The 22,262-nt window shown below is 49.4% G+C and overlaps 1 protein-coding gene across 1 annotated transcript; it reads left to right on the top strand.

The window, feature by feature from the left end:
• Positions 1-421: 421 nt before the first annotated feature.
• On the top strand, positions 422-22,262 carry MKI67 (marker of proliferation Ki-67; the record flags this gene model as incomplete). Its single annotated transcript, XM_053910130.1, has 11 exons — positions 422-514; positions 3,178-3,223; positions 3,700-4,767; positions 6,194-6,363; positions 7,526-7,844; positions 7,932-8,050; positions 8,155-8,326; positions 11,307-11,465; positions 12,435-17,380; positions 18,233-18,676; positions 20,960-22,262. Coding segments are annotated over 11 exons (7,602 nt in total), but the record flags the coding sequence as incomplete, so codon positions are not given.

The raw sequence follows: 22,262 nt of genomic DNA, 5'->3' as shown, positions 1-22,262 counted from the left end.
AAACTGAGGAGATCACAGCAGCCCTAAGGTCTAGGGTGGCTCTGTGGTGACCCTGCAGTAAATAACATCACAAAGTGACTCAGGCCTCAGGTGCCGCAGGGCTTCCTGGGTGACCTTCCAAGTCCTCAGATGATTTCCAGGAATACAAACCAGTGGAAATCCGATCGGCCATCCTATGCACTAAGTTTTCACATAGGAGGTACTCACACGGGCTCGTCCGTGTTCAGAAATCAACCCGGGCCCCAACCTATGACGTTAGCGTTCCAAAAGAAATTTGAGGTGACCTAAGATCTCTCCTAACTACGTTTATTTCCATGAATAAGGTAATATCTTGAATGAAACCTGAAGTCTGTTCCTCGCTCCTTGGACATTAATCAGATAAGGAAGTTTTACCGTCAGTTACAGATCTTGAATCTGAATATGTGTCTGTCCTTCTGTGCACTTCAGGTACGAAAATGAAAGTCACGAGGACGGAAGGAAGTCGACTGAATTCCCAGGACAAAGACGCAAACAGGTGATGAGCGAGAGGTGGCATCCAACTTTGAGTTCTGATTCCTGTGCACGATACTATGAAATCATTAATGTGCACGTTGATGAATGGTGTCTCACAAGTGAGGATGACTGGCCAGTTGTAAGGAAGGTGTGACTGAGATCTTAAACATGATGAACTTAGACAAACTTGAGTTTGTTTGTTTGTTTATATTTCTTTATTGAGAGAGAGTGTGCGAGCAGGGGAGACGGGCAGAGGGAGGGAGGGAGAATCTTAAGCAGCCTCCATGCTCTGTGTTAGCCCCACACGGGGCTGGGATCCCACGGTCCTGGGATTATGACCTGAACCCAAATCAAGAGTCGGACACTCAACCAACTGACAGACCCAGGAGCCCCATAAATTGAAATAATTTCATTTTTTTTTAACATTTATTTATTTTTGAGAGACAGAGAGTATGAGCAGGGGAGAAGGAGAGAGAGAGAGGGAGACACAGAATCCGAAGCAGGCTCCAGGCTCCGAGCTGTCAGCACAGAGCCCGACGTGGGGCTCGAACTCACGAACTGTGGGATCATGACCTGAGCCGAAGTCGGAGGCTTAATCGACTGAGCACCTGAGATACCCCATAAATTGAAATAATTGAAAACTGTACTTCTTTTATTCACAAAGAGTGGACTAGGTCAGTCTAACATTTTGGCCCAAAAGGCCCCTTTAGCATCTCACGATCTGATCTTGCAGACCTTTGGTTAGGACAGCCCATTGCAAGGAATTAAAATCTGGGGATTACATTATCTAGTGGCTCTTGTTGTCTCCCGGTCACTGCTCTTCTCCATCTTTATGTACCTGAGATCATCACATCGGAGCTCTGGGTACCAAAGGGGTCCTGCACGGTGTCACGTGACAGACGTATTGGCGTATCAGAACGCTTGGCTTATCTCCATCCTTGGAGCTTTAGTAGGACGTGTCCCGTGAACTTCTCTTCTTTATGAAGCTACCCAAGCTGGTCTCCTGTGAGCGGGTTGCGATTCTCTGGCTTACAAGTCAGTACCCGTGCCCAAAATGAGCAGGAAGCCACTCTACCGAAGATCGAGGTGCTGCTTCCCCCCTAGAGCAGTGACCTTAATGTTGACCTTGCCACTCATCAGCTTTGGGGGAAAACTAGCTTTTGAGGTTTTCCACCTACTTGGTTGGTGGGTGTAAGGGAACCAACCAAAACGCTGAACTTTGGGTTAGATAAGTGGTCTCGGATTTTGGCTCAGGTCATGATCTCACAGCTTGTGGATTCGAGCCCCCATCGGGCTCTGCGCTGACAGCGTGGAGCCTGCTTGGGATTGTCTCTCTCCTCCTATCTCTGCCCCTTTCCCACTCTCTCTCTGTCTTTCTCAAATAAATAAACTTTTTAAAACATTGATAAGAGGTCTCAGAGGTCTATGAACTGTTCATTGTTGGGATTGTGCTAAAGCCAGTACTGAAACTAAATACTGAGAACATGTGATAGCAGTTGGGCAGTGACTTTTGTGCTGTGGAATATAATGGTACAAAAATGGGCTTGTATTTTGTACATAACTTTTAAGTTTTAATTTATTTTTCCTGTTTAGTCATAAGACTATTGGCCAACTTCATATGGGAAATTAGAAACTGATCCCTCACAAATTTGAGAAGCAATTTTGAGAAGCAGCGGGTTAGATACCAAGAAATCTGAAACAGATTGAAGGAAAAAGTTAAATTATTTGCCCTTGGATATATTTTGTGATTTCTTTTTCCCTCTGTAGTAACTCAGATGAGATACTTTTCCTCCTTTGAAGCAACACTGAACTTTTACATCTTGCATAATTGTTATTCTTTGGTTGTTCCTTGCCCCTTAAAAATTTTTCTGACAGATAGTGAGGGCAGCAGTTGGGGGGACGGGGGAGGGAGGAGCCCAGATCCAATTGTCGTGCTCTGAGGGTGAGCGCCTGTGGTGTGCTGGTTTCACTTGGCCTCACCATCCCGGCTCTCGGGTGCACCTGCCAGCCAAAGCACACGTGCCCAGTGGGGCCCCAGCAGGTCCTGTACCCTATTTCTGACAAAGCTGAGTACTAAGTCAATAATTCCGTGCCCTTGGTAGGTTCACAGACGCTGCATGCAGGTGATGTCTAATTGCAGCTCTGGCTCTCTCGTGGGGGGATGAGAGAGAAGTTTGAGGAACTTCCCAAAACTCAACTGAGCTTCAGTTTATTTATCTTGTTAATGTTTTTTTAATGATTATTTTTTAGAGATAGAGAGAGTGTGAACAAGGGAGGGGCAGAGAGAGAGAGGGAGACTCAGAATCTGAAGCACGCTCCAGGCTCTGAGCTGTCAGCACAGAGCCCGACGCGGACCTCGAACTCACAAACCTGGAGATTATGACCCGAGCCAAAGTCGGACGCTCCACCGACTGAGCCCCCTGGGTGCTTCAACTGACGTCCAGTTTAAACAATTCTGAGCTTCAAGTTTGTTTCTTATACTATCATTATATATTTTTAAAATCAGCTAAGAAATACTTGTATTACGAGCACTTGCCCCTGAGCGTCTTGGGTGAAAGTCTCTAAAATTCATATAAGGACAGTTTGGTAGGGAAGAGCCTCCCTAGCAAGAATATTTTAATAAATATGACTGCCCATGTTTGAAAAGACACCTAAATCACTGTTTTTTATTTTGCCAATTCACAGGAATCTCTGCATCGAGTCTCAAGATCTAGCCTCTCTTCCGACCCTGGTTAGTAGTTTTGTGGTTTTCTCCTGGGATCCTTCAAGGTCAGCTCTCCACGTAGCGTTACGGCGAGGAAGGGGCAGCAAGAACGCCTGTGTTCTGCATTCAGCTTCACAAAAGTTAGGAGGTTGTGTTACTTCCCATGGCACACAGGCAGACATCTGAGTTCACTTTTTCCTCAAGTGACTTAGAGGGCACCGTGCTCACTGGAGCATCCAGGTATAAGCAGTCTCGTTCAGTTACCGGTTTAATTGAGTAGATTAACAGCATTCCATGCCTCACATGGGTTATAGGAGGCTGACGTGACCTATTTGTTTGCCTCATAACACCAGCATCAGAATACTTCTGTTACACGTTTTGGGCATTAAATAATTTGCAGGCTAAGTGAAAAGCTAGACTAGAAGACAATTTGAATACTATAGGTGTTCATCACTGAGGAAAGATTGAACTTTCTGTTTCTTATTTCATAACTCATCGCCCAGACGGGAAGCTTCAAGATTCCGATGCCCGTTCAAGAGCCTCTGAAGACAGTGTTTCAGGAAAGCCTCTGAAGAATGTCCAAGCAGTGGGCACGGTCTCTGGTGGCTGTGAGGACCGGGTTGCAAGCAGAACGCCTAATGTCGTTCGTCCCTCGGAACTTGCTGGAGGTAACTCCAGAAATACCACGGATCCTACAGGCAGGGATTCTAAGGAAGATTTCAGCATAACGTTAGCGAGCTGTAAAGGAGACCTGAAGCCTTTACCCTCTACGCGGGGTCTGGAGAATGGTGCAAACAATGAATCTCCCTTTAAGAAGCTTTACGAGTCAATGAAGGAAGAGCTTGATGCGAAATCAGAAAAAGGAGATGTGCTACAGAGCGGTAAAAAATCCGGAACGCGGAGCCATCGCCCACCAGAGAAGGAATGTTCTGGTGGTTTACAAGGCAGGACACAAGTCCCAGGGTCACTTAAATCCAGACCTAGGTCGGGTCGGAGCACCCAAATGAAAGCAGATCCTGCTTTGGGAGAACAAGGTATTAGCCAGACCGAGGACAGGAGACAAGGTGAGGAGGCTGTGGAGACTCCCAAGGAGACCAGGAGTCCCATCGTCCCTCCTGAGATGACAGCAACCAAGACCCTGGCACAACGTTCCCCGCAGACCTCGCGGAAACGTCAGCATGAAGACATGACGGTCGCCGGCGGAAGTGCGTCTGTGAATTTGGATCAAAAGGAAGGCTTCAGGACAGATAACAAGACGTTTACTCCTAGGAAGTCCTTAACCAGAAACCAAACACCCGCTAAAGTCGAAAACGCTGATAATTTTGGAGATACACCAGAAAACCTCTTTTCCAAAAGGAGGAGGAGTATTCCTACCAGTGTGGACATTCTTACGCCAGAACCAGAAACTCAGAATCACGCGATTTTAGCTCCGTTGCCCGTTCAAGTTGAAAGGAAGATTCCAAACAGTTCCGTCCACCAGCCTGAGAAAGTGGGCGCCGCCGTGGGGCGCATGCACTCTGCATTACCTGGTCGTAGTTCAGTTGATACAAGCAACTTTGGGGACTCCATCAGTAAGTTTACTTAACTGTGCATTTATCGCCACCCCCCCCCCCCCCCCGCCACCAAGCTCATACCTTGTATCTAGATAGGAACCGATGAGCCCTCCCTTCCGTCGGTGGTGATTTCACCACGGCAGGGAGTCTATGTGCACAAAGCCAGATGCACCGTCTGCTCTCATAGACTCGTCCTGAAGACGCGCACGACTAATCCGGGGCTCCGGAGGGAGGGCGGGTTGTCAGGGACGAACACAGCCGGGGACCTACAGGGGTCCAAAAATGTGTTGGATTCTCCCATTCCACCCACAAGAAGATAGAAAGAATAAGCCTAGTAATAAGCATAATGGCTTTCCAGAAACTTTTGAGTTCCGAACTATAAGCACTCGTATCCTGTGAGTTTGCTCCTATAAACTAAGTCCAGGGAAGTCCCTTGGGAATGTTTAAATACAGGGAGGGTGTCTCTCAGATACTTATACTCTGTTTTCCGCGTCTCCTAATAGTAGTTTGTTGTTGTTGTTGTTGTTGTTGTTGCTGCTGCTGTTTTATAAACCACTGGACTATCCCCACGGGTTTCTGTATCAGGAGCTGTTGTAGGTGTTTTAAAGACATGGGCACTTTTGATCCTCTGTGCAGGTAGCAGGTGGGCCCCTGGGACAGGTATCCCTGTTAACTTCCCTTTTGTAAAACGGGAAACTGTGGCCTCCTGTCACCCAGTGAGCGGCAGGGCTATGACCCCCGAGTGGGCTCAGTAGCTCCTGGGTTTTCTCCCATACTTTTCGGAGGTGGGGGTGGTTCTGTGGGTGTTCTGAAGTAGCGGGCTTACCGTCCAGGCTCTGTTTTGCAGACGGTCCCTCATGCGAAGTGCACCCCTCTCTGCAATTAGACCAGCACGCATCCATCACTGTGTCCCTATGAGTCTCAGAAAGGGGGCATCACTCAGACAAGGGATTCTTGTGGAGTGCCAGTTCATGGGGATGTGCGGTGGGGTTGGGACTCGTGAATCGCCTGTTTGAATCACCTGGAGAAGTTTTCAAGTTCACGACTTCTCACTAGGTAGGCCTGGGCGAGGTCCGAGTTCATAGGTGTCTTTGGAAAAAGCCCTATCCGGTCACCGCGGAAGCATCTGTCTGTCATTCCCCTGCTCCAAAGTGAAAGCTGCCCCATCCACACCGATCCCTTTATCAAGCTCTGTCCACGTGGGCATTTTCAACCTTTCCTAGGAGATCTTTGTACTGTCCGGTTGGGACGTGACGCTTTGTGGGTTTGTCCCTGGGTCTTTTCCTGAGCTCCAGCTCCGTGAGCATTACAAAAGGATGAGACGCTGTGGTGTTAGTTTTCAAGGGGGCTTTTCCATTGGTTTGTCTTTAACGGCAACTTGAAACACGTCTTAGGTGTCCGTACATCTTCCATTCCTTCTCCATGTTTGTATTCATTATTTCAGATAAGACTGAGGGAACACCCCTGAAAAGAAGGCGGGTCTCCTTCGGTGGTCGTCTGAAGCCGGAGTTATTTGATGAAAACTTACCTCCTAATACACCTCTCAAGAGAGGAGAAACACCCAGAAGGTCACTTGTAAGCCACACTCCACCTGTCCTGAAGAAAATCATCAAGGTAGGGTCAACGGTCAGTATTCTCACTCCCGCCTAGGGCACATCCTTTCCAAACGCCCCACGCCAGCACAATGGCAATGGAGACCTTTTTCTTTCTAAAAATGTAGTAAAGATAAAAAATTCTAAAGGATGGCTCACTCACTGAGGGGTGGAAAATGGACCCCTGGGCTTGGAACCCCGATTCTCACGTGGCTGAGCACAGCGGAGACCTGTGAAGGCCTCTTCGGGCGGAGGCCTCCTGCCAGCCTTGCTTCCAGAAGACCACTCAGGCTGGGGGAGGGGGGGAGTTCGGTAAAAACTACCAATCAGAGGGGCGCCTGGGTGGCTCAGTGGGTTGAGCATCCGACTTCGGCTCAGGTCATGATCTCCTGCTTCATGAGTTGGAGCCCCACGTCGGGCTCTGTGCTGCAGCTCAGAGCCTGGAGCCTGCTTCAGATTCTGTGTCTCCCTCTCCCTGTCCCTCCCCTGCTCACGACGTGTCTCTCCCTCAAAAATAAATAGATAACCATTAAAAAACAAACAAACAAACAAACTACCGATTAGAAAGAATCTGGAGACATCATGACACAAACCGTAAGGTGGTTTGTTTGTTTGTTTTCTTTTAGAATTATAAGGTGAAAAGGAAACCCTTGAATGGCAACACGCCCATGATTTCCACCATCAGCTATTTAGAACTTTGTAATCACCTACCCTAGGCTGTGTTGTCCTCCTGAGTTTAGGTCTTTGAAAGGTATGGCCTCCCAGCTCACCCCCCTCAGAGGGCCTGGGCAATCTTTCATTTCTTTTCCTACCAAAAGGAGTATAAGGTATGTGTGGCTCCCTTTCCATTTTCTATTGGCTCCCAGAAATGAGCGGCCCTCCTTCCACGTAGACCAAAGGGGATTAGATGCCCACAGGTGGTGTTTTTTCCAATTCAGATCGGAGCATGCTCACTCCTCACTTAAGACTGGTTTGCTGTCCCCCCACCCCCCTCCTTCCTTTTTCTCTTAAATGAGGAGCACAGACTCCCATCTCTGCCTTCCACTTGACAGACAGCGCTTGAAACGTTTTGGTGCTTCCAGATTGAAACAGTTAAAATTCTTTAACTGGGCAGGGTTTTCACATCCACTACAGAGACTCTGTGTTGGCGGTAAGGTATCTTATGAACATTTAAATCTTGTCAGGACCGTCCTCAACCATCGGGAAAAGAAGATTCTTCCGGACTCCATTTGGAAGTGACCGCACAACCGCAGTTCGCGGCATCTCCAGCTCGAGATCCGACCAGGACTTCTCCAGGTGCCCGTGACCCACGTCGCAGGTCACCCAAGGCGTCCTCGGTCTCCGGCGGCAGCAAATCTCATCACACGGATGTTCCGAAGAGGGGAGGCAGGAAGAGCGGTGGCTTGCTTTCAAAGAGAACCTCCATCGACCGGAGCCAGCATGACATCTTGCAGAGGATTTACTCCAAAAGAAGGAGCGGAGCTTCTGAAGCCAATTTAGTCGGTTAGTGTCATGTTCGCGGATGTCTTACGGTCGGTTTTCTCACTTACGGGGCTTCGGAAACCTTTCAACACGTTTTCCTTCTGACAGTGGCAAAGTCGTGGGCGGACGTAGTGAAACTCGGGGCCAAACAGACCCAGGCTAAAGCAGTCAAACACGGCCCCCAGCGACAGCTGAGCAAAAGGCCAAGAAAAGCGAACACTCCGAAGGTATGAACAGCTCCTTGGCCACGTGCTATGATGTAAGGTCGCGTTGGGTGGGGAGGTACATGCTGACGTTTTCTTCATCTTGTTACATTTTTTTTTTTTTCCAGAAGCCTGTTAGCGGTGTTCACAGTGAGTTTAGTACAGGCCATGCCAACTCTCCTTGTACCATAATAATAGGGAAAGCTCACCTTGAAAAAGTAAATGTGCCTGCCCGGCCCTACAGAATGCTCAACAACTTTGTCATCAACAAGAAGGTGGACTTCAATGAAGATCTGTCAGGTAAAAGCACAACCTCGAGGCTTAGAAACCGTAGCCCTTCGATCCCCCTACACGTGAGAACGTGGACGGATGCTGTAGATGTGTATGGTGGGGAGCAGACGGGAGGATCAACGATCTAGTCAGCTCCTGGGGTTCTGGTGGTTCAAGGAAGAACTTGCTGGGTTGGATGAGAGCCGGACCTCGACCGTATCGGGGGTCATGAGTCCCGCACGAGGCAGGTATGAGCGATAAATGCACAGCTTTGCCTCGGATGGCAGCATCCGTGTAGAGTCCTGGAGTCCGCTTCATGGTGAAGAGAGCAGGCTCGCTCTTATAATCGCCCCTCCCCTGCATTTATACTAATCGACCGCCCCGAAGTTGAACAATATTTTACTGCTTCAAGAGTTCCTTCCTTTCCATGACACTTAACTGTTTCTAGAAATGAAAGCCTGTGAAGAGGCCTTCCCTTAAGCATGAACAGTTGAACCAGTGTTTCCATTCTCAGTGACGGTGGGATGTGACTTCCTTATGGTTGTCCTAGATTAGCACCAAGACAGGAACCCAGGGCTGGGATTTCACGCTCCATGGTTTGACCGGTGCTTTCTGCCTTCAACACTTTTGGAGGGAGGGGAGACTTGATTCCACCTCCCATTAGATGGGGTCTTTTTTTTTTTTCTTTTCCTGGCGTAGTTTTTTAAATGTTTTTGTTTGAACGTTTATTTATTTTTGAGAGAGACAGAGACAGAATGCAAGTGGGTTGGGGTAGAGAGAGAGGGAGACACAGAATCTGAAGCAGACTCCAGGTTCCGAGCTGTCAGCACAGAGCCCAACGTGGGGCTTGAACTCACGAGCTGCGAGATCATGACCTGAGCTGAAGTGAGATCGGACGCTCAACCGACTGAGCCACCCAGGCACCCCTATTTCCTGGTGTATTTTAAGATGGAATAGTTCTACTCCTCTGTATAACCCAAATAAAGTCCCCTCTGAGTACTGTCACAATAGGATCACTACACATAGTTTTTTGGGGCACCTGGGGGGCTGTCAGTTAAGCGTCTGACTTTGGCTCGGGTCATGATCTCACGGTTCATGAGTTCGAGCCCCACGTCAGGCTCTGCGCTAACGGCTCAGAGCCTGGAGCCTGCTTCGGATTCTGTGTCTTCCTCTCTCTGCACTTCCCCTGCTTGTGCTCTGTCTCTCAAAAACATATAAACATTAAAAAAAATATATTTAGCTTTAAAAAAAAAACATACCCGTAAAATCGCAGAACAATTGTAGCCCATTTTGATAGCAAACTCAATGAGAAAAAAGTTTTGAGTATGTACCACCCAATATGCAGTCATATGTACATACGTGTACATTATGTAAATTATGTTCATGTGTGAGGGTTCTAATGTCCTTATGTTACAAAGCATTAAAAACCAATCCTCAGGGGCTCCTGGATGGCTCAGTCGGTTGAGTGTCCGACTTCAGCTCAGGTCACGATCTCGTGGTTTGTGGGTTCGAGCCCTGTGTCGGGCTCTGTGGTCACAGCTCAGAGCCTGGAGCCTACTTTGGATTCTGTGTCTCCCTCTCTCTCTGCCCCTCCCCACCTTGTGCCATTTCTCTGTCTCTCTCAATAATAAACATTAAAACAGGGGCTCCCGGGTGGCTCAGTCAGTAGAGCGTCCAACTTTGGCTCAGGTCACAATCTCGCAGTTCGTGAGTTCGAGCCCCACGTCGGTCTCTGGTGCTGACAGCTCAGAGCCTGGAGCCGGCTTTGGATTCTGTGTCCCCCTCTCTCTCTGCCCCACCCCTGCTTGTGCTCTGTCTCTCTGTGTCTTTCAAAAATGAATAAACATAAAAAATTAAAAAAAAAACAAACACCAATCTTAAAAAATATTTTTAAGATAAAATTAGTAGAAATTTAAATGCTCAGTACTCAGACAGTGGATTTTCCCAACCTCCCTTCCAGACCCCTTCCTAGAGAGTGCAACAATTTCCACCCCTTGGTGTGAATAAGTTTCATGACAAAACAGCAGTCTGTACTGAAGCCTGGATCCTGGCTCTTTAAGGGGGGGCCTGAGTAGTGGCAGGAGGAGGAGACTTTTAAGTGAAATGGCTGGTTCGAGGGCCTCCGGAACAGTCTTCTCAAAGACAGTTTGCAATCAGATGCCAGACCGAGAGAGCATTTTGATCCATTGCTGGCAGGATGAGAGTAAGACGAAAGCGGGATAACGTGAGTGTTCTGGAAAGATCAATCTTCCCTTCAAAGAACTGAATTGTGCTTTTCTTTGAGATGATGTTAATACTACTTTCTGGCGTTAAAAGGAAAACATGGTGATGTCGCCATTTGACAGTACTATCGATGGGCAGTCTTTTTTTTTTTTAATTGGGAAGGTTTTATTTGGACATAAGCCCCGGTCTGCCTCAGCTAGGGCTTTTCAAGGCAGCATGAGCGCACCGGGTTTCTGGATGTCTGGCTGGGGGCGCCCGGGGTGGCCTCTGTCTCCCGGCTGGTGGTCAGAATTGGGGCAACGTTGCAAGACTGAGATGTCCCCTTCCCGTATGTGATTTTCTCACCAAGAGGAAAAGCAAAGAAGACGAGATGCCATCGCAACTTCTCATTGCGCTTCTTCACAAATGAGTTTGTTATTTTAAAAAAAATCTTTATTTATGTTTGACCGAGAGAGAGCGTGCGAGCAGGGGAGGGGCAGAAAGAAACGGGGGCAGAGGATCCGAAGCAGGTTCTGCGTGGACGGTAGAGATCCCAGTGCGGGGCTCGAACTCAGAACTCACGAACCGCGAGATCACAACTTGCGTGGCAGTCAGGCGCTTAATCAACTCAGCCACCCAGGCGCCCCAAAATGAGTTCATCATTAATACATGACTGTCTCCAATGAACTCTGGGGAGTGATTCACTGTTCCTTCTCTGCCACTTCCTCTGGGGTCTGTGCAGACTGGCATGGTTGCTGGCATGTATGAGCGATGTGTTCATTGCTTTTCCCATATTTTCGTATACCAGGGTTAACTGAAATGTTCCAGACTCCAGCAGCGAAAGTGAAGCCACAAACAATGAGCCTGCGTCCCAGCGCTTTCTCAGATTCAGAGGACGTTGTCAGAAAAGAGTTTCAAGTACCTGATTCGGGAGAAAAACCTCTGCTATGCACGTCAGAAACTTTTGGTTGGTTTACTTTTGTTTTTTCCTAGCACTTTAATATTTTCAGTAGGAATTGTAGGTGGTATTTTTTTTTTTTTTTTTTTTTTTTACAAGAGATACACTATTATTTGTCTATGACGGATACTCCTGAAAAAGTACCATTTCCAGGCTCTCTGTTCTGTTGTTTTTAGGGGAACTTCCTATTCGCAGTTGAACTAACATTGGCATTCAGCGAGTTGCGTAAAAAAGAGTACTCCTTTAATAATTGTAAACTGCCTGTGCACATTTCTGCTTTCTTTATTTAAAGGGGTTGACCAGCAGAGAAGTAGAGTGATCTCTCATCGTAGTTACATAAATTATTCCAACTCAAAATTGCTATAAGTAACCCAAAAGAAAGAGAATGTGTACATTTAGTGCTGCGAATCTTCTAGAAGGCCTGTGCCCCAGTGTGAGCCCAAGATGGGATGCTCTTGCACTGAGTACTGGTTACCCAGGGCCTGGCATGAAGGGAACAGCTTTACTATATGAACAGTGCATCCTGTGCTGAAAAGTAGATGTTTCCTGTGCAGTTAGGACCCCACACGTCCTGACGATAAGCCCTGTTATTGTATTAGTGGTTCCCCAGGAGAAATGGCTGTTTGCTTCTCACGTTTGAAGGAAAGAATGTCTGCATTCAGGTGACTGAGACACGGTGCGGTAACCTTCGGGATCCTCTTCTTAAGGAATTTTTTTTCTTTTATCTGATCTCTGTGGATCCTAATCACCTCCTAAGTGTGAACCCGCCGTATATCACCAGGTAACGATATTCTTAGGTGCGTGTGGCTCACATGCAATACAGATTTATGGCCATGTAAGTAGCCTCATATGCTTAGCCCAGGTGGACAGGAGGCTGAACTATTGGGTTTTACACAATATCTCATAAGGAAAAAATACCAGATTGGCACAACATACTGAACAGAGTAGATTTCTCACGCGTGTTTTTATTTCCTGTAGGAGAGAATGTATTCCCCGTGACTCAGGATGGACCGCAAGAGCCGTCTGATAAAAGCTTCGCGAGCCCTGTCCTCAGACGTCAGAGTATCAGAGTAAATGTGAACATTGAGAAAACTCCGGGATTGGGGGCTCCGAAGGCCACGTCAAGCGCCAACAGGCTTCGAAGGTCCGTGGGGCCCAGAAGTATACAGATGCCAGGAGCAGGGCGCAAGGACGAAGAAGCCAAGATGGGCGCTGTGGAGAATGCTCCGGGACGACTTCTGAGGAAGACCCCGCAACGAGAACAGAAACTGGAGGGAGCAGCGAAGGAACAGGAGAGCTATTTTGAAGCGAGTGAGAACGATACTGAACCAAAGGAAAATTCTGAAGAGGTGGTCGCAGTGAGGAGATCGAGAAGATATTCAGAGCAAAACCAGGAACCAGCTGCAGACCTGACCCCCCTCAAAACAGAACCCAAGGAAGACCTGGGAGGCATCCAAGGTCTCCTCCGCACGCCCATTCGTGCGCTGGAACCAAAGGAGGCTGAGAATAAAACCGCAGAAAAGCGCCAGAAATCTTCAAAGTTGGAACTAGCTGGCACGCCAGCTGCAATGAGCGTACAGCTTGAGACCCCTCCCCAGAAAGTGGACCTGGAGGAAGGGCCCCTGGCTCTCGGGAAGCCCATCCAGATGCCAGGAGGAAGCACACACTCACACGGAGAACCTGCAGGTGGTGATAAAAACAGCGGATTGTTTAATAGAACTCCAGAGCAGAAGCTGAGCCCTGCAGAAAAAGTACCTGGAAGCAAGAGGAGGCCAAGAACACCCAAGAAAAAGAATCATTCTCTAGAAGACCTGGCTGGACTCAGAGAGCTCTTTCAAACCCCAAGCCACACAGATAAACCAATGACTGGTGACCAAACCACCAAAGCACCCTGCCAATCTCCGCTACCAGGACCAGGCAACACGCCAGCGAGTCAAAAGAGGCGGCTCGAGACCCCTCCCCAGAAAGTAGGCCTGGAGGAAGAGCCCTCTGCTCTCAGGAAGCCCACCCAGATGCCAGGGGAAAGCACAAACTCACACAGAGAACCTGGAGGTGATGATGAAGACATCAACTTGTTTAACAAAACTCCAGGGCAGAAACCAAATCCTGCAGTAACTAAAAGCAAGAGGCGGCCAAGAACACCCAAGAAAAAGGCCCATTCTCTAGAAGACCTGGCTGGACTCAGAGAGCTCTTTCAGACCCCAAACCACACAGATAAACCAATGGCTGATGACCCAACTACCAAAGCACCCTGCAAATCTCCCCTAGCAGAACTAGTCAACACACCTGCAAGTCGCAGGAGGCTGTGCAAGACCCCTCTGCAGAAAGTGGACCTGGAGGAAGAAGCCTCGGCTCTCCAGAAGTCCACCCAGATGCCAGGGGAACGCCCACATGAACACAGAGAGCCAGTAGGCGGTGATGAAGTCATCGGATTGTTCAAGGAAACCCCAAAGCAGAAACTGGACCCTGCAGAAAATGTAGCTGGAAGCAAGAGGCGGTCAAGAACACCCAAGAAAAAGGTCCAGTCCCTAGAAGACCTGGTTGGCCTCAAAGAGCTTTTCCAAACCCCAGAGCACACTCCAGACCCTGTGACTGTTGACCAAACCACCAGAGTTCCCTGCAAATCTCCACAAGCAGAACCAGTCAACACGCCAGCAAGTAGAAATAGGCGGCTCAAGACCCCTCAGAAAGTGGACCTGGAGGAAGAGCCCTCTGCTCTCAGGAAGTCCACCCGGATGTCAGGGGAAAGCCCACACGAACACAGAGAGCCAGTAGGCGGTGATGAAGACATCGGATTGTTCAAGGAAACCCCAAAGCAGGAACTGGACCCTGCAGAAAATGTAGCTGGAAGCAAGAGGCGGCCAAGAACACCCAAGAAAAAGGTCCATTCTCTAGAAGACCTGGATGGACTTAGAGGGCTCTTCCAAACACCAGACCACACAGATAAACCAATGACTGGTGACCAAACTACCAAAGCACCCTGCAAATCTCTGCCAGCAGGACCAGGCAACACGCCAGCGAGTCAAAAGAGGTGGCTCAAGACCCCTCCGCAGAAAGTGGGCCTGGAGGAAAAGCCCTCTTCTCTCAGGAAACCCACCCAGATGCCAGGGGAAAGCACAAACTCACACAGAGAACCTGGAGGTGATGATGAAGACATCAACTTGTTTAACAAAACTCCAGGGCAGAAACCAAATCCTGCAGTAACTAAAAGCAAGAGGCGGCCAAGAACACCCAAGAAAAAGGCCCATTCTCTAGAAGACCTGGCTGGACTCAGAGAGCTCTTTCAGACCCCAAACCACACAGATAAACCAATGGCTGATGACCCAGCTACCAAAGCACCCTGCAAATCTCCCTTAGCAGAGCTAGTCAACACACCCGCAAGTCTCAGGAGGCTGTGCAAGACCCCTCTGCAGAAAGTGGACCTGGAGGAAGAAGCCTCGGCTCTCCAGAAGTCCACCCTTATGCCAGGGGAACGCCCACACGAACACAGAGAGCCAGTAGGCGGTGATGAAGTCATCGGATTGTTCAAGGAAACCCCAAAGCAGAAACTGGACCCTGCAGAAAATGTAGCTGGAAGCAAGAGGCGGCCAAGAACACCCAAGAAAAAGGCCCAGTCCCTAGAAGACCTGGTTGGCCTCAAAGAGCTTTTCCAAACACCAAGCCACACAGATAAGCCAATGGCCGGTGACCAAACCACCAAAGCACCCTGCCAATCTCCACTACCAGGGCCAGGCAACACGCCAGCAAGTAAAAAGAGGCGGCTCGAGACCCCTCCCCAGAAAGTGGGCCTGGAGGAAGAGCCCCCAGCTCTCGGGAAGTCCACCCAGATGCCAGGGGAAAGCCCACACGAACACACAGAATCGGGAGGTGAGGATAAAGACATTAAATTGTTTAACAAAACTCCAGAGCAGAAACTGAAACCTGCAGACAACGTAACTGGAAGCAAGAGGCGGCCAAGAACACCCCAAAAAAAGGTCCAGTCCCTAGAGGACCTGGTTGGCCTCAAAGAGCTTTTCCAAACCCCAGAGCAAACCAAGAAAACAACAGCTGTTGTCAAAACCGCAGTAGTGCCCTGCAAATCTCTGCTAGCAGAAACAGTCAACATACCAACCCACATGAAGACACGGCTCAAGGTAGCTCTGGGGAAGGTCACCATAGAGAATGAGCTCTCAGCTGTCACGAAGCCCACCCACAGGCCAGAGGAAGCCACATGCACACACAGAGAACCAGTAGGGGAAGATGAAGACATCAGATTGTTCGAGGAAACTCCAAAGCAGAAACTGAAACCTGAAGAAGATGTAACTGGAAGCAAGAGGCAGCCAAAAACACCCAAGAAAAAGGTCCAGTCCCTAGAAGACCTGGTTGGTCTCAAAGAGCTTTTCCAAACCCCAGACCCAGGGACTGGTGACCAAACCACCAAAGTTCCCTGTAAATCTCCACGAGCAGAACCAGTCAACACGCCAGCAAATGGAAAGAGGTGGCTCGAGACCCCTCCCCAGAAAGTGGACCTGGAGGAAGAGCCCTCAGCTCTCAGGAAGCCCACCCGGATGCCAGGGGAAAGCCCACACGAACACAGAGAACCTGGAGGTAAGGATGAAGACATCAACTTGTTTAAGGAAACCCTAAAGCAGAAACTGAACCCTACAGAAAATGTAACTGGAAGCAAAAAGCAGCCAAGAACACCCAGGGGGAACATCCAGTCTGTAGAAGACCTGGTTGGCCTCAAAGAGCTTTTCCAAACACCAAACCACACAGATAAGCCAATGACTGGTGACCAAACCACCAAAGCACCCTTCCAATCTCCACTAGCAGGACCAGGCAACAAGCCAACCAATAGAAGGAGGCGGCTCAAGACCCCTCCCCAGAAAGTGGACCTGGAGGAAGAACCCTCAGCTCTCAGGAAGCCCACCCAGCTGCCAGGGGAAAGCCCACATGAACACAGAGAACCCGTAGGTGGTGATGCAGACATCGGATTGTTCAAGGAAACCCCAAAGCCGAAACTGGAGCCTGTGAGAAATGTATCTAGAAGCAAGAGGCGGCCAAGAACACCCAAGAAAAAGGTCCAGTCCTTAGAAGACCTGGCTGGTCTCAAAGAGCTTTTGCAAACCACAGACCCAGTGACTGGTGACCGAACCACCAAAGCACCCTTCCAATCTCCACTTGCAGGACCAGGCAACAAGCCTACCAATAGAAGGAGGCGGCTCAAGACCCCTCCCCAGAAAGCTGATCTTAAGGAAGAGCCCTCAGCTCTCAGGAAGCCCACCCAAACGCCAGAGGAAAGCACTCACTCGCTCAGAGAATCAGGAGGTGATGATAAAGACGTTAAACTGTTTAATAGAACTGCAAAGCAGAAACTGGGTCCCACAGAAAACGTAACGGGCAGGAAAAATCGGCCAAGAGCGCCGAACCCCAAGCAACCCTTGGAAGACCTGGCCGGTTTCAGAGAGTCCTTCCCGAGGCCAGATCACACCAAGCAACGGGGTGATGCTGGTAGCATCCAGGGAGCTCCAGAGCAAACACCAGACGGAGGGAAACCTGTGAAACCCCTAGCAAGAGTCCGTAGGGCCCCTCGAGGAAAGCCCGTGGAAGATCTGGCGGGCCACCGAGACCCTGTAAAATCTCCGAGTGAAAGCAGCGTTTCCCCGTCCCCAAGGAGGAAACGAGGAAACGAGGGAGGTGGCCCAGGAACAAAGAGGCTGCGCTCTGTGACACCTGCCCGGGCCACTGCCGAAGAGAAGCCTCCCCTGAAGAAAAGAAGGGGGGCCCCCAGAGAAGGACGTGACCCCCCTGAGCCCCTGACCGCGAAGAGAAAGCTAAGGATTGTAGCGGAAAGGATGGAAGTCCCGGAGGACCTGACCAGCGGCAAGAGGGAAAGCAGGACAGAGGGGCGAGAAGTAGGAAGGACGACGGCCTCTCCACAACAGGTGATGGCAGATGTCACTTAGTCGCTGTATGCCATCTCGGATGGTGTTCTCCATTCGAGGCTCTTATCCGGTATAAGCCGTTCATAGCTTGAATCTATATGCGAATATCTTCTCCCAAAGGGGTCTGCATTCAGCACAGTGAATAACTGCAGACAAGTTAAAGAATCCTTTGGGGATTTATAGAGAGAATAGACTTCGTGTGGGAAAATAACAGGTCAAAATTCTTATGACCAGTTTTGACGAGAGTTTCTCAGGAACTGAGTGAGTTATGGTCATCTGCAGAGGTGCGAAAGGTGTCGAGGAAAGGTAGGAGCTCGGTCCTGTGTTGTCCCAGAGCCCATAAGCAGGAGCGCTGGGTGGGCGGGGGATCGGGGTCAGTCTTTACGCGGTTAGAACAATCTGCGTGGCCGTCCGGGTCCCGAGGAGAGCCCACCTGTCAGGGTTGTGAGGCAGAGAGTTACTCCTGCACGGACAGTACTTTGTACGTTCCGTTCCAGAAACCCTGACTCTCCTGTCCTGCTTGAGCAAATGATTGCGAAAGGCTTAGGAATTCATTTACTGCCTGGAAAGGGGGCATTTTTCTAGAATGCCCACGTAATGCTTGTTGTAATCGAATTTGCCATATATGACACTCAGGTGTTGTGATGGAAATTGAGCCTGGAAATTCATGGTTTGTCAATAGAGAGGATTTCACCCTGGAATGAAGCGATTGCTGGCCTCTTAAAACAAACGTGAAGTTTTCACATGATTTTTTTTTTTGGAAATTCCCTTTGATTGTTTTCTTCTCCGTGTTGAAGTGTGAGGTTTGTATTACTCATGATTGGCGTGTGGCGGCTGTCTTGCTATTTTTAGGCGATGTCTCTCCGCTCGAGACGGCCAAATAAAACCAAGCTCGAAGAGCAAAGGCCCGAGCCTGTTAAAGCAGCAGCAGAGAAAGTGAAGACAGACAGAAATGACAAGAAGCCCCGGAAGACCTCCCAACAGACGAAGCCACAAAGCCCTGAAGGCAGAGCCAAGAGTTCTACACCTGCGGGCCGAGTCCGTGCAAGCAGAATGTGTCTACGGTCTACAAGACCGAGGAAGGTGCCCTTGCCTGACGTGGCAGAGGAGAAGCAAAGGGAGAAAGGTGTGGGTGTCCACGTGAAGAACCAGGAGGAAGAAGTAACACAACGTTCAGACGTCATGTCTTTGAGATCCAGAAAAGTTAAGATCCCTCCTGGAGGAAATGCTTTGGAGAGTGAATCCCAACAGCAAGTAACTCGGAGTGCCAAGAGATGTGCTGGAAATGTAAAAAAGGTACGTAACTCACTGGTCTTCTTTCCTTTTTTCTTTTTCTTTTATTTTGAGAGAGAAGGAGCGAGAATCCCAAGCAGGCTTCGAGCTGTCAGTGCAGAGCCCCACACGGGACTTGAACTCACGGACCGTGAGATCATGATTTGAACCCAAATCAAGAGCTGGACGCTTAACCGACTGAGCCACCAGGAGCCCCTGTTTTCCTATTTTCACGAGCAGAGGATGTTTCAATCCGATCTTGCCCCATGTTCAAAAACAAACAAACATTACATATAACTTGCTGCCGGGTCCCAGTTACACTAGTGTGGGAAGCATGAGTGTGAACCACGTATTTTGTCGTCGTAGCTGTGTTTAGGGGATTCCACTTCAGATAGAAAACTGACATGAAGATCCCATTCAGGAAGAGGAAGCACTTACTGAAGCAGAAGGGTGGTCCTGTCTGGATCTCCTGGGATTTGCTTTGGAAAGCTAGACCGGGTGAAAGTCAAGAGTGTCCATAAGACGAGTGGTACCACGTGCTTGCTAACGTGGCATCACGTTCAGGAGCCCATGAGCCGTCTGTCATTTGGATAAATCCACGGTGCATGGTTAAATTCAGTCGGTGTTCTTCTGGGGAGTACTTGATGTTGTTAGTTTAAAAGTAGGGAGGGGGTTCAGTAGCTCCCTGTTTGCGAGTGGTGTAAATTTCTTAGCGCGCGGTTGGAGATCTCCAGAGGCCGGTGCCGTGGCCGCCCCTCTGATGTGCGTGTGCGAACTTACAGCTTGACCGGCTGGTCTGATTCAGTGCGAGCGGCGAAGGCAGAAGGGGTCTGTTCACCGCGTGTTGGAATGATGGTGACGGTGCCCGCGTACGTCCCCGCCCGGGACGTCACTGGGTGCCCCCGCCATCCTTTGAGCCGTGAGGGAAGAGGGACAGAGCGGGTGTGTGTGGTCAGCAGAAACCGAATGTATTGCCCCCAGCCCCTGATTAGCTGGTAGAGCGCCCATTCTGCTGTCCTCTGCGGTGTGGGTGTCCACCATGACACTTTGCCGATACTCCGGTCATCGGACGGCCATCTGCGCTGGAGTAAGGTGATACCTTCAGTCATCGTTCAAGGGGTTCAGGGCGCGTGCATTCAAACTGAGCCTTTGGCTTTTTTAATTCTTGCCTTTTGTTCTCCTGACCCTTCCCTCCCTTCAGGTGTTAAAGACCACTTGGTAAGGGGGACCCCTGGGTGGCTCAGTCCGTTAAGCGGCCCGACTGTTGGTTTCAGCTCAGGTCATGATCTCACGGTTCGTAGGTTCGAGCCCTAAATCGGGCTCCACGCTGACGGTGCGGAGCCTGCTTGGGATTCTCTCTCTCTCTGTTTCTCTGCCCCTCCCCTGCTTGCGTTCTCTCTCTCAAAATAAATACACTTAATAAATAAATAAATATCACTTGGTAAAGTCACTGGTGGGGGTCTGCTTCCGAAGTATCCTCAACATGACATACTTTTTCTGAGGGGCTGTTGGGTTGGGGGACAGCGTAAAGTAGGAGCAGACACCCGACTTGGTTCTGAAAAGGCAGATCGTCCTTTGTTTTATCTCGCTGTCCAGAGGGCTGAGCCTCCTCTCGGCTCCTTCTGGAGCACACACAGCGGGAGGTCTCCGGTCACACGCGCTGAGTGTGGAGAGATTGTGCACCTCACACCAGAGATGAGTTAGAAAACCCAAAAGATTTTGTCCTGTTGATAAATTTGAATTCACTTTTTTGAGTGGCTTTTTTTTTTCTTAAGTTTATTTATTCATTTATTTCGAGAGAGAGAGAGAGAGCGCGCAGGCAGGGAGGGGCAGAGAGAGAGCGAGAGAGAGAATCCCAAGCAGGCTCCACGCTGTCAGCACAGAGCCCAACACGGGGCTTGAATTCACGAACCGTGAGATCATGACCTGAGCTGAAACCAAGAGTCGGGCGCTTAACCGGCTGAGCCACCAGGAGCCCCCTGAGTGGTATTTTTTTTTTTTAATTAGTGAAAATGTGTGTATTTGCGTGGCAGTTTTCTTTCTTTTTTTTATTACTGTCTGAACTTAAAAACAGGTTACAGAGCTTCCTGTTTAAATCTAAAAAACCAGATAGTAAAAATATTTTAAAGGACAAAAGCAACGTTCACGGGTTACCTCCTAAAACTCATTTCCAACCTTAAAATTAATTTCCTAGACCTCCAGGCGTGCATCACACCTAATCAGGCTTTGGGATTTTGCAGAGTGGGGTTGGTTACAAAAATTGTTCGCTTCAATTACTTAAGAGTTCTATTTTTTCTTTCCAAACAGGATGAGGACAATGCGTGCATCAAGAAAATAAGAACCAGAAGTCGTCGGGACAATGAAGATGTTTAGCTAAGACGTTTAAAAGGGGTGGGGGGAAGCGATACATTCCATTTAGTGATATGTTGTAGTAGCATATTTGGGTCAATTTAAAAGGGAGTTGTGTAAATAATGTTATTCGGGTGTTTAAGAAATCTTAGAATTTTCTATCTCCAGATGGCTTATTCACAGAGGCCTCGTGGAGGTCATGGAGAAGACTATCCACCATCACTCACAGAGTGATAAAAACGTAAACCTTGGGTTGGGGCGGGTGGGGGGCTTGGGACCTAGAAATGGCTTTCAACTTGGCGAAACGAGGCCCTGAAGTTTATGACCCGTCCGTCCTTGTCAGCCGTGTATGCCAGCACGTGCCGCACGGCTCTGTAAATGCTTCGCGTGGTCTGGGTCCCACATCAGAATGTGAAAGCAGGGGCTTCTGTCTCTGTGTCCCCAACACTGGGCAGGCACTCAGGAAACGTTAGGGAATGGGCAGATTTGAATGGATTAATGAGACGTGTCAGATATTTCTTTACAATGGGGGAGGCTTTTGGCCCCGCTCGCCACGGCTCTTGGCCAGCTGCACAGGACAGCCCTCTCCTCGGTGTCCCCAGCACTGGAGGGAATACAAGTGCGACCTGGAGGAAGCTGGTGGCCCCACCTTCAAGATGGAAGGGGTCACTGAATTTAAGGACCGACTGGGAGGGGGCCTGCCTTCTTCGCTTGAAGAATATTCGTCTCACCTGGGACTGCTCACATCTGAGAAGGCCTCCACCCCGAGCCTCAGGGCCGTCGGCCAGGGCACCCCTCGTCCTTGAACAGTGCGGCCTCTTCCGGCTACTCGTGCTTTCTGTCCCGTCTTTTCCCTTTTCCCAACCTTCTGGATCTGCGCCTGCCTGTGCCTTCTCAGACTGCACCTGTCGGCCTGCCTTAGGGCCCCGCACGCCACCTTGTCCAGAAAACAGCACAAACCCTCCTCCTAAGGAACGGCCGTGATTCCCGGGCTGTCCTCAGACCCAGGCCGCTGGGCATTTCCACCTTCTCGTGTTCTACTTTGTCTCTTTCCTCTTTCTGTGTCCCCTAAGTTAGAAGGTAGCGCATCCTCCCTCCGGTCACCTGTCTGAGTCTTCCCCACTCGTCCAGCCGTGTCGAGGCGAGGATGGGACACAAGACAGGGTAGCTGTCCCCCACGGCGTCCCTGTCTGTCCATTCTTCTGTCATTGTGTCTGGCGTGGAGCCAGGTTCACATAATAAAAAATGTTTGCTGAATGAA

Source organism: Panthera pardus, unplaced genomic scaffold (genome assembly GCF_024362965.1).
Source record: "Panthera pardus isolate Hobbes unplaced genomic scaffold, ASM2436296v1 HiC_scaffold_22, whole genome shotgun sequence".
Taxonomy (NCBI): domain Eukaryota; kingdom Metazoa; phylum Chordata; class Mammalia; order Carnivora; family Felidae; genus Panthera; species Panthera pardus.
This window is presented reverse-complemented; position numbering and strand designations above follow the sequence as displayed.